This window comes from Phaenicophaeus curvirostris, chromosome 15, assembly GCF_032191515.1.
Source record: "Phaenicophaeus curvirostris isolate KB17595 chromosome 15, BPBGC_Pcur_1.0, whole genome shotgun sequence".
NCBI lineage: Eukaryota > Metazoa > Chordata > Aves > Cuculiformes > Cuculidae > Phaenicophaeus > Phaenicophaeus curvirostris.
In genome coordinates this window covers 20,025,420-20,037,733 of record NC_091406.1, presented here as the reverse complement: position 1 = coordinate 20,037,733, position 12,314 = coordinate 20,025,420, and the positions used below count along the sequence as shown (strand labels likewise).

General features: G+C 55.6%; 2 protein-coding genes across 2 annotated transcripts in view; one reads left to right on the top strand and one right to left on the bottom strand.

Annotated features, from left to right (window-relative positions):
- UBE2D2 (ubiquitin conjugating enzyme E2 D2) overlaps nucleotides 1-3,522 on the bottom strand; it is a 28,162-nt gene extending 24,640 nt beyond the window's left edge. The window contains exon 1 of the mRNA XM_069869696.1: nucleotides 3,380-3,522. Within this exon, the coding sequence (XP_069725797.1) occupies nucleotides 3,380-3,403 (24 nt within the window). The 5' untranslated portion in view covers nucleotides 3,404-3,522. The remainder of the gene's footprint in view (nucleotides 1-3,379) is intronic.
- Nucleotides 1-12,314, top strand: part of ZMAT2 (zinc finger matrin-type 2) — a 205,046-nt gene that overhangs the window by 94,293 nt on the left and 98,439 nt on the right. The window lies entirely within an intron of this gene.

Here is a 12,314-nt window from a genome sequence, read left to right as displayed (position 1 = left end):
AGCATGGAAACACCTCTGTGAACAGCAAGGCTGTTCAGCCACCCCCCCAGCACACCCCACTCCACCCGCGTTCATGCTGGCACAAGTGATGTTATGGCACCTCAGGAGAGCCAGCAGCTCCAGATATGGTCAGTCCATCATCTCCAACAGCCGAACAGGGACATCACTATGGAATATGCAGCTTAGTTCTGCAATGCACTACTTGGTTTTGGGGCCCGTAAGCCACCACCGCTCCTCTAGTGTAAGAACATGCCTTACTCCAGCAGCGTTTAAGTGTTGCTCCCAATTTCCCCTACCCTGATGGGTCCATTGGGCAGCTCACACAGAGACCCTGTAACAGACAGCAAGCAGCCTTCTACTGCTCGCCTATTCCCAGAACTCCAAACAGTGCCCAAGGATTCTGTTACAGCTAACATGTTTCCTGAAGATAGGAATGGGGTGGAATCCCAAGTGCTTCGGCTTAAACCTCAAAGCCATCATTACAGGCCCTCCTTGTTGCTCCCTGGGCATCTTGTTACAAAATATACTCATGGTCTCTGTAACAGTGACCTATTGTACACAAAAAACTATGGGATTGTACTCCATTGTTATATCCATGCACTCCACAGGGACTCAGCTGGCATCACGACTTACACCCCACAGGTTTCTCACAACAAAAGAGTTTGAAGTTTGAACGTGTAAGCACCCAGGAAAGAATCAACAACACTATTGCCTGAAAGACTGCAGTGAATGCGAGCAGTGGTGTGAGAGCAGATCTCAAGTCTGAGCACTTTCAGAGCATCTGCTCAAAGAACAGCTGCTGCTCCGTGCGGGCATTATCCTGGCCCCAGTCTCTGGACAGCCCCGAGAGAGAATGCGCTGCCAGAGGCGTGCGGGGACAGACCATGCAGGTCCCTGCGCTGCCTCATACGCCAGCACCACTGCTCACCCAGCTGCAAAACCCTCTTGTTCCACCCTCTGCCAGCCCAGCAGAGCTCAATGCACCAGAGGCCACTTCAGGTACCACTGCTGACACTGGATCAGAAGGCTACTCCTGGCACGTTCTGCTTGTTTTCAAGTTCTCATCTCTGTATTATCCAAGGACAGAAAAACTTTGGGGAAACCCTCATCGTCTGCAGTCAAGAATAAAACACAATCCGAGCACAAAAGCAAGACTGAGATTTGAACACTTGATGTAGCAAGACTGTTAACACCCCCTAAGAACGTCTAAGCAGCCTTTCTCCTTCTCATCCCTTCTTCATCCGTTGGGACTGTTTCTACTCCATCCATACTCCACAGGCTTTTGTTCTTGCCAAAATGTGTGACAGCAAAGGTCGGATTTGCGCTCCTCATGTTATCCCAACAGGGGTGGCCACCACACAGGAGATACCGCTGCTCTTCCCAGAGACCAGAACAAAAACAAGATGATCCAGACACTCTCCACGGGCTTAAAATAGCTGGAGTGTCAACAACTGGCGGTTATCACTTGGATAGTTAAGTGAGACTAGCACAGCAACTCCAACTAGGAGTGTTCCTTCCTCGTCTGCAGCTCAACTTCAATCCAACTTTTAACATATCCCAATCGCTAGGACAAGCAGCTCTATTTTCCTTCACACACTTTGCCCCACCGTCTGCCCGCTCCTCAGCGGCCAACACACACCACTTCCCAAGACTCTACAGACTCCCGAGACCCTTATGTTTCCTCATCTCTGAAAAGCAGCACAAAGGATCACTCCACGAGCGCTCAACATTAACGAAGACTCATCTGACTTCTCCCCTGTTAAAAGAGGACAGGCTGAGAACACAAGTGCCCCAAGAGCGCTGAATCCTGAACCCCAACACACGACAAATTAAAACAAAGCAGCTTTTCCTGCTTCCCAAGTTCCCTGACAGAAGACAGACCCTCCCCAAAAAGGCCCCGTGCACCCACTCGCCCCGGAGCCCTGTTCCGCATTCGCCACCACGTCTCATGCAACCCGCTCCTGGGAAGAAGCGCTCCTCAGGCCAGCCGACAGCCGCGAGGCCCCAGAGGTGGAGGCAGAGGCTCAGCAGCATGCCAGGGATTGTTGAAGGGCGCGACAGCGCACGGCAGACGGGCGCTATCAGCTGGAGCAGCGCTTCCTTACGTAACCCACCACCACACGCTTATCCGGAAACTCCAGGGCACTACAACTGCACTCCAAATCCTTCCCTTTCCAACTCTACCCACCCCACGACCAAATGTGAGACTTCAAGATCTCAACTTTCCTCTCCACCTAGTATTAGTTCCATCAGTACAACAAGCAAAGCTTCATAAAAACTCTGAAATTACCTACAATTAAAGCAGAGACGTTAAGGCAAGAGCCAAACCCCATGCTAACAAAACAGGGCCAGCAAACTGATCCAGAATATTGGGTAGCAGAGTCAAGCTTGGTTCTGGACAGGAGTCAGATCCACAGAGCCATTACGATCAAAAACCCTCTGGAAGGACTGGATTCCCCACCAGAACCCTGCTCGCGGACCCAAACTGACAACGACCGTTTGGAGGAAAAGGATACAAATTCCCTGCCTGACTCACCAAGATAAGAAAAATTCCTGCCTGAAGGAGAGGGGGTTTTCCTGGTAAAAGACACAGCAACGATGGAGTAAAGCACGATTTTCAGGCCACAGGAGGTTCGGTTCTCCTGCAAGGCCCGGGCACGGAGCAGCTGTGGCTCGCAGGGAAGGCGGCACTCTCGCCTCTCCCTGCTGGATGACTCAGGCTGTGGAGCAGCGCTGACTCCCCGGGACAGCGAAGCCGCGCTGGGCCGGAACGGGCCGCGACGCCCTCCGAGACCCGACCGGAGCCTTCGCCCCGGGGGCCCCACGCGCGTCCTGACGCCCCGAGGCCAAGGCGCTCCCCCGGCCCCGCCGCCCCGGGCCCCGTGTCCCGTTTCCCCCGGCGGTCCCAGGCTCCGGTGCCCCCGGCCGGCTCCAGCTCCCCGTGTCCCCATTCCCGGCCCGGGCCCCGCCCGGTCTCGGTTCCCGTTCCGCCCCTGCGACCAGTCCCGGCCTGGCCCCCATTCCCGTTCCCGAGGCTCCCGCGCGTCCCCCCCTCCCGGTCCCCCCGTCCTTCTCCCCCGCCGACGCCGGTGTCCTCGTTTTCCCCCCCGGCCCGGTCCCCGCGTCCCCTCTTCCCCCCGGCCCGGCCCGCTCCCCGCGTCCCCCCGCAATCCCAGTCCTCGCGTTCGCCCGTCCCGGTCCCCTCCCAGACCTCGGTGCCCCCCGGTCCCGGTGTCCCCGCCTCCCCCCGCCATCCCGGTGTCCCCCCCCCCTCCCCCCGCGCCGCGGCCCCGCACCCAGCGGCCGGGCCGCCCCTCCCCCGGCGGCCCCGCACCCCCCCGGCCCCGCTGCCCGCGGGCGGCCCCGGCGCGGCCCGTACCTTGTGGATCCTCTTCAGCGCCATTGTGTGCGCGGCGGGCGGGGCGCGGGCGCTACTTCCCGAGGGGCGGGGGAGGAGCGGGAGCGCGGAGGCGGAGGAGGGGACGGGGAGGGGGGGAAGGGAGGGGAAGGGCAGCGAGGAGGGGCGGCCCCGGCGGGGGGGGGCGGGCGCTGCGGGCGGCCGGGCTGTCCCCGCTGTCCCCGCGGTCCCCGCGCCGCTCGCTCCGCTGCCTGCGCTGCCGCAGCGCTACCGCATCCCTCCGCGCCGCCGCACGCGATGGCGCCGCCGCGCGGATCCCTCCGCCGCTCGGATCCCTCCGCCGCCCTCGCTCCTCGCTCCCCGCCCCCCCCACCCGCCCACCCCCACCAACCTTCCCCGCTGCGCCGCTACCGGCAGCCACGCGGCTGGCGGGGCGGGCGGCGGCCGGCGCGGAACGTGGCGAGGCCGCGCTGGGAGCGAAGGGGGAGGCCGGGCGTGGCAAGTGGAACGAGGGAGCGGGGCGCGGCGGGGACTATTTTCCGTGCAGAACTCTCCAGAAGGGGGAGGGGGAGAGGCGCGCGGAGGGATACGGAGGTGACGGCGGCGGCGTGAGACGGCCTCTCGCGAGAGGCGGGAGCGGAAGTAGTGCCGGCCGCGGCGGCGCCGTGCGGGACCGGGGGTGGCGGGGCCTGGGCCGCGGCCGCGGCGGGAGACAAGGGGCTAGGCCCAGACCCAGGCCCGAGGGCCCCGGCAGCCCAAGGGCCCCGGCAGGCCCCCAGCAGGCCTGAGGCCTTCAGTAGCCCCTTAGCACTCCCCAGCAGGCCTGAGGCCTTCAGTAGCCCCAGCCCCTTAGCACCCCGCAGCAGGCCTGAGGCCCCTGGCAGCCCTGGGCCACTGGCAGTCCCAGCCCCGAGGCCCCCAGCAACCCCAGATGAGCCCCAAGGCCCAGGATCTCCGGCAGCCCCGAGACCCTAGCCCAGCGCGCTGCCCTCCCTGAGGCGCTGGGAGCGGTGCCAGGGCCGCCAGGGCCCGGGGTGTGTGCAGCGCTGCCCCTCTGCCCCAAGCCGAGGCCGCGGGGCTGGCACCAGGCCCCGTGTTTCTAGGCCCAGGCAGGCAAAGGGCACCAAGCAGGTGGCAGCCAGGCTGCACGATAAAAGCCTGAGCCCTTCCACAGCCCTCTGTTCAGAGAGCCAGGTGTCTCGTGTTCCAGGCTGAGCACACACAAACCCCGGCGCTGCGTGAGGATTGTGAGGCGAGCAACCACACTCGGGGTGCTCCGTGAGCCCATCAAGCCAGTGGTGTCACCAATGGTTCTCCAGCAGCAGCAGCACCCATAGTGCCAAGTGTGGAAGCAAAACACATTTCCATCCAGCATCTCTGTGGAGAGCAGCAAGACAGACAGAAATAGCAATTGTTCTCAGAAAAAAAGGTCATCAAATTGTTTGTGCAGGTTACAGTGAGCTGAAGGGTTCTGTGCAGTGCCAGCTGACATCTGAGTCCCCAGACCACAACCCGTGTGTGGCTGCTCGATCCAGGCAGGAATGGGCAGCTGCCATCAACAGCCAGATTGGAAACAAAAGGGCAATTTCCCTTCAGGTCTGAACCACCAAAAACCAAGCGAACGAGGCTGAGAATGGCGTGTTGCTTGGGTTGAGGACTTGGGGCAAATTCAGCCTGACAGCCAAATTCCACACACACTTATGCAACTCCATGGGGCATCTTGTCAGACATTTTAATACCTACATCAAATGGAAAACTTTTCCATTGGTCCTGCTTCTCTTCCCACTTGGATTGTGAATCAGGACTAGGCGTGTGCCCCTATCGTAGGCTGATGGTGGCCGGTACCCTGTGTGCCCTTCCAAGCCCTGCTACCGAGCCAAGTAAGAAAAATGCCAAGAGCATTTTTCAACGGGATTGGAAGTCTTAAGACTTCCCAGAAAGGCATCAGGTTTTGTCCCTTCACAGCACTCCTAGGAAAGCCTTGTTTCCTATGGATTTCTCTCATGTAACTTGACATTAGTAGTGAATTATACTTTAGTTTTGTATTCTCATTTGTCTTCTCCTCACCCAGCACAGTTGCTTTCCACTGTTCTTGTCACCCCACACACCCTGTGCATCTCCTGTCAGTGAGGGAGAAAGGTTTAAACAGGAGGGTTTGGAAGTAAGTAAAATACTTAGTTTGAAACAGCTCTGGGCTTGGAGCTCAGCTCCAGAGCTTCCCCTGGGGTCAAGCTGTCCCTTTGCTGATGTGCCCTTCTGCCAGCAAAGCAACCCAAAGGATTTATTTCTGTCACACACCGAGGGGGACAGAGTAGGACCCAGAACTGCACTTAAACAGTTTATTATCTATAATGTTACAGTTCTAAGTCGAGTATAAGCTTAAGTGTAGACCAATATTAATATCCTATAAGGGCTTGTGAGGGACTCTACGACCTGTCCGAAGTTCAGTGATAAACTCTTTATAGATGTTTCCACAAGGTTGCTGCAGGTGAAGTTTTTGCAGACATTCGGGTGCTCAGAGGGATTGGATCCATGATGTGATGTTGACATCAGTGGGGGTCTCAGACCAGCTGACAGGGAGCTCCAATTATGACCCCCTCCTCTCATTCTCTTATAGTCCCTTCTGGAGTGAGAACATGTGGGGTATCAGTTGGTCCAGCTGCTTATCTTTTTTACTTTTGGTCGGTGGCGCTGCTGGTAGGGAACACAGTGTGTTGCTTTGGTCCCGCTGCCGATGCAACCCCCACCAGTGTGTAGGGATCCAAAAAACTCCAGGATCATACATCAGGCCATTTCCAACACAAAAAATTTGTAGCTTCCACATCCACATGTACAACATATATTGGTTTCTATTCATAAATCTTATTAATACTTCTGCTTTCAGGATCACCTCTGAGTCTTTGTTCTGTGCGTATGGTGGAACTCTGCATACTTGCATTGATAAGCGGGAGGGGATGCCCAGGGACCAGTTTTGTCACCTCGATGGGCACAGGAGTGGCGGAGACAAGGATTAGCTCATTCTCCCCCACTCATCCTTGCTGCACACGTGGGCTTTGATGTGGCCGCTGATGTGGAGTGGCCACCAGGCCTCCTTACCTCCACCTGGGACTCAGCAAAGCAGTAGCCCTTCTTCCACAGCTTCAGGGCGAGTGATGTGTCGGTTCCCTTGCTGCTTTTGAACAGGCAAGGTTTGGAAACCTCACACAATTTCCAATGTCGCAGTGGCAATGCCAACTCGGGCCCGCCTGCTCCTTCCTCCTGCCAGCTTGCTGTGGTCCAGGCAGAGAACCTCCTGCAGCGCTCGCCCAGGCATCCAGATCCAGTCCCAGTCCACGCAGGATCTGCTCTTGGCTGGAGTGATGGTCTCTCCTCTTGCTGACCTTGCTGCCAGCCTTTCCACAGCAATTCCAGGTTCTTTTGCCAGTGGCTTTTGCATAGAGTGTGTTTTGAATTCTTTTCTCTTTCCTCCTCATTTGGTGTGGAGAAAATAAATCACGGATTCATCAAAAACGCTTCCTGTTTTGGCTTTTTCCCCAACTGCTTTGGTTTGTTTTGTGGCTTTTTGCTCTTTTCCCTCTTTTCCGATGCCTTTTGGGTTGCCAGACACTGCTCGATTGCGGAAGAACAGATGGCAGCTCTGCCCCGGCTCATGGCTCTGTTCCCCGGCACAGGGAGCTGGAAATGCTTGGGTGTCGATTCCCAGCAGTCCTGGCCACGTGGCCCTCCGAGGCCTGGGGCAGAGAAAAAGATGTGCTGCTTCCAGCATTCTCTGCTTTCCTCTCATCACCCAGCCAGTGTCCGATCCCAGTCGGACAGCCTGATCCTGCTTACTGGAAGTGACGTCACAAATTCCCCTTTACTGGGCAATGCTCCCTGGGAGCCATCCAGCCCCAGCTGCTCAGGGACCTGGGAGGGTTTGGTCTGGGGAAGAAGAGGCTGAGGGGAGACCTCGTCACTCTCTGCAGGTTGTGGTGAGGTGGGTGCTGGGCTCTTCTCCCAAACAATACATGGTGGGATGAGAGGAAATGGCCTCACATTGTTCCAGGGGAGGATTAGATTGGATATCAGGAAACATTTATTCACTGACTGAGTGGTGAAGCCCTGGCAGACGCTGCCCAGGGCAGTGGTGGAGTCTCCGTCCCTGGAGGGATTCAAAACCTGTGTGGCCGTGGTGCTTAGCGGGTACGGTGGGTTTGGGCTGATGATTGGACTGGAAGCACTGAGAGGGCTTTTCCAACCTAAATGACTCCATGTCTCTGTGGTCCTCCTTACAGCTTTGGGTGAGTGTCCACTATACCTTCAAGTCACAGCCCCAAGGACTTTGCTGCACATAGGCCAAGATTAAAGTCATCTTTTTCCACTATTCTCAGAAAAAAAAAAGTGTTGGATTTTGTCCTCAAACTGGAACATTTGGAACAAATTTGGCTCACAGGAGCACCAGAATCAGTCAAGATGGCTGCTTTTTTATTCTCAAGCTTTGAAAATCTCCTCTGAGCAGTAAAGCATTGAGAACTCAATCCAGAATCCACAATTTTTAGAACAGAAATGGATGGTCAGACAGTTCCTCTGCAGTTCAGGACCAGGACTGTTCCACAGCTGTGGTTTGCTGCTCCATACTGGATGGTCAGGATCTTCTCTGAGGAACGACAAATGCAAGTCGTGTTCACTGTCGTGATTCACAAGGTCAGCCCCAGATTGGCTTCCGAGGTTTGCCTAGGAACAGAGCAACTAGAGCTTGCTGGGGGCTGCAGGGAAAGGAACAGGCTCTGCAAAGGGATCTGAACAGGCTGGACCGCTGGACTGAGACCAACAGGATGAGGTTTAACAAGGCCAAATGCCGGGTCCTGCACTTGGGGCACAACAACCCTGAGCAGCTACAGACTAGGAGAAGTCTGTCTAGAAAGCTGCCTGGAGGAGAGGGACCTGGGGGTGTTGGTTGACAGCGACTGAACATGAGCCAGCAGTGTGCCCAGGTGGCCAAGAAGGCCAATGGCATCTTGGCTTGGATCAGCCATAGGGTGGTCAGCAGGAGCAGGGACTGGCCCTGTGTGCAACACCCTGGCCTGGCAGGTTGGGAGAAGCTCCACCTGCACCTTTCTGCCCTCTCTCTCCAGGCAGGAGCTGGTCCTGCAGCCCCAGGGCGCTGGGCGGGGGATGCTGTGTCTCTCATCCGCTGTTCTCTTGGCTTCTGTTGCCAAGAGAATTGCTGTGAGTTCTGCTGCCTGTGCCCGCTGGCATCGTCCCATGCCCAAAGCATCCCATGCGGAGGAGCAGAGCGGCACGGGGAGAGCAAGCTGAGTGTGCCTGATCCTTGGGTGGCTCGTGCCTCCAGGTGCCTTTCATGCACCATCTTCCTTGGATCAGCTCTGCCCAGCAGGCTCCAGCTGCAGGAGGAGGGACAAACCTGGAGGTGCTTGGGCAAAGGCACAGATGTTTAGAGGAGCACGATATGGGACCTGATGAGAAGTATCCCAGAGTCCTGAAGGAATTGCCTGATGTGGTGGCCAAGGCACTCTCCGTGATATTTGAAAAGTCCTGGCAGTCAGGAGGAGTCCCTGGTGACTGGAAGAAGGGCAACATTGTCCCCGTTTTTAAAAAGGGTAGAAAAGACAATCCTGGGAATTACTGACCTGTCAGCCTCACCTCTGTGCCTGGGAAGATCGTGGAACAGATCCTCCTAGAAGCTTTGCTAAAGCACATGGAGGACAGGGAGGTGATTCATGGCAGCCAGCACGGCTGCACCAGGGACAAGTCCAGTATGACCAACTTAATGGCTTTCTACGATGGGGTAACCGCAGCAGTGAGCATGGGTAAACCAACGGATGTGATCTATCTAGACTTATGCAAAGCCTTAGACACAGTCCCCCACAGCATCCTTCTCTGTAAATTGGAGAGGTATGGATTTGATGGGTGGGCTGTTCAGTGGATAAGAAACTGATTGGAGGGTCGTATTTAGAGAGTAGTGGTCAATGGCTTGAAGTCCAGATGGAGATCTGTGACTAGTGGTGTCCCTCAGGGGTCCGTACTGGGACCAGTGCTGTTTAATATCTTCATCAATGACATAGACAGTGAGATGAATGTAGTAAATTGGCATCCCTGTGTGGGCTGGAGAGGGCCGAACGGAACCAAACTGGATCCCTCCAAACTGCTTCAGAACATAACTTGCCCAGATAGCTTGGACACCAGCGGCTCGGCTGCGCAGCTGTGGCCACTTCTGCTGATAAGGTTTATGGGCCAGAGCGCCAGCCTCACATGGCATGGAATAGAGTCATGGGATGGTTTGGATTAGAAGGATCCCCAAAGATGTCCAGTTCCAGCCCCTGCCATGGGCAGGGACACCTCCCACTGGGTCAGGGGCTCCAAGCCCCATCCAGCCTGGCCTTGAACCCCTCCAGGGATGGGGCAGCCACCCCTGCTCTGAGCAACCTGGGCCAGGGCCTCCCCGCCCGCACAGCAAAACATTTCTCCCTAAGATCTCATCTCAATCTCCCCTCTTGCAGCTGAAAATCGTTCCCCCTCATCCTGTCCCTGCCCTCCCTGATGCAGAGCCCCTCCTTGGCTTTCCTGGAGCCCCTTTCAGCACTGGAAGCTGCTCTAAGGTCTCCCCAGAGCCTTCTCTTCTCCAGGCTGAACAATCCCAACTCTCTCAGCCTGTCCTCATACAGGGGGTGCCCCAGACCGGGGATCATCTCCGTGGCCTCCTCTGGACTCACTCCAACAGCTCCATGTCCTTCCTGTGCTCAGGACTCCAGAACTGGACACAGGGCTCCAGGTGGGGTTTCACCAGAGTGGAGCAGAGGGACAGATTCACCTGCAAAGGATCTCACCTCCTGCCACTGCTGGGGTTTTATATTCTTTTTCCAGCTTATTACAAAGTTTTGGACATTTCACCAAAATCCTTCCCTGTCTAAACAAGTCCTGGCTACAGCTCTGCACTCCCCCCACGGCCGTTGGGATGTCAGGAGAGGCCAGTCTCTTCTCCAGCCCCAACCAGTACACCAAGGCCCTTCCAGAATCCAGCTTTTGTTGGGTTATGGGCCAGTTCAGCTCTTCTGGATGTTCTCAAGAGTGGCACTTGCCACGTTCTATTGTTAAGGAGAACCTTAAATGTATAAAAGTCAACTATGGTGATTGCGAAAGCCCTGTCGAAGGCCTGTAGGTCAAGATCAGAGGGATCATCTCTGATCTTGCAGTAGGCATCTGCTACCAACCTCTGAACCAAGAAAATAAGAACAGCCAAGCAATATTTGGGTCACTCAATCAGTCTTTGGGTCAACAGAACGTGGTTCTTCTGGGCGAATTCAACTACCCAGGCAGTTGTTGGAAGAACAAGCAGCTGGCGTGTCATCTATCACATTCCTGGAATGCTTAGAGGACTGTTTCCTCATGTAAATGTTGGATGTGACATGCAGGAATGAGGCACTGGTGGACTTGCACTTCCAAACCAAGAAAACCTCAGCCAGCAATAGGCCCTGACGGCGACTACTGAGACACACATTTTAGGTTTTAGAAAAGCAAACTCCAGCTTACATAGAGTTTACCAGTTCATCCCCCTTAAAGGTGAGGGAAGCAGACAGAGCAAGAAAGCCCCTTGGCTTAACTTCAAGCTTCCGAGTCTGCTCAAACCCAAAGAGAAGCACACCAGGGATGGAAAAGTGAATGAACACCTGTTGAGATCTACAGGGGCATTGCCAGCGTGTGCAGACACGCAGTTAGGAAAGCAAAAGCTGAGCTCAAATTGTGATTGGGCAGAGATGTCAAAAACTACAAGAAAGGGTGTGTCGGGTGCGTAACAGCAGGCAGAAAGAGAAGGGAAGTGTTGGGCCATTGCTAAACGGGAGAGGGGGACCTGTCACCAACAACACTGACGAGGCAAAGGTTGTCATCACTTTCTCCACATCCATTTTTACAAGGACTTTGGGCCCCACGCCTTGGGATCAAAAATACAGGTTGGTGCAAACACAGGCCCATCGTCAGGGAAGGAAGAGCAGGTTTGTGAACTGTTAGGGGAGCTTGACTCCCGCAAATTGATGGGTCCTGACGCTCTCCATCCGAGTGCGTTTGGAGCTGGCTGACATCATTGCGAGGCCACTCTCCATAATCTTTGAGAAGCGGTGGAGATCAGGGGATGTTATGGAAGACTGGAAAAAGGCTCATGTCACCCCCATCTACAAGAAACCCCATCTACAAGAAGGGCTTAGAGGAGAATCCAGGAATCAGTTCTACTTCAGTCCCTGGAACAAATCTTCCTGGGGGAGCTCAAAAGGCAAATGTGGAAAACCCAGCATGGATTCACCAAGGGCACAACATGCTTGACAAACATCATCACCTTCTATTACAAAGGAACCTGCTTGGTTGATGTGGGGTGAGCAGTGGACATTGTCTACCTGTATCTTGTTACGGTTTCCCACAGCCGGTAGAGACATGGATGCATTCCAGTCTAGGCAAGTGGTCCATGCCGAGGGTGGGGAACTGGTGGACAGGCCACACCTGGAGGGTGGTGGTCAACAGCTCCCTCTCAAACTGACAACCTGCCACTAGCAGGGTCCCCAGGGACTGATACTGGATCAAACGCTGTTCAGCATCTTTATAAGTGACCTGGATGATGGGATCATGTGTCCCCTGGTGGAGTTTGCCGATGAGTGAGGAAGTAGACACTTCCAAGGGGAGACCCACCCTGCAGGAAGACCTGGATAGGCTGGAAGAGTGGACTAACACTCATGAAACTCAGCAAGTGCAAGGTCTTACATCTGGGAAAACATAATCTAAGAGTACAGCACAGGCTGGGATCTGCCTGGCTGGAGAACAGCGCTGGGGGAAGAGACCTGGGGGTTCTGGAGGACACCAAACTCCACATGAGTGAGCAGTGTGCTGCTGCGGCAAAGAAAGCCAACAGGGTACTGGGCTGTATCAACAAGGGCATCACCAGTGGAGATAAAAAAGCCATCATCCCAGT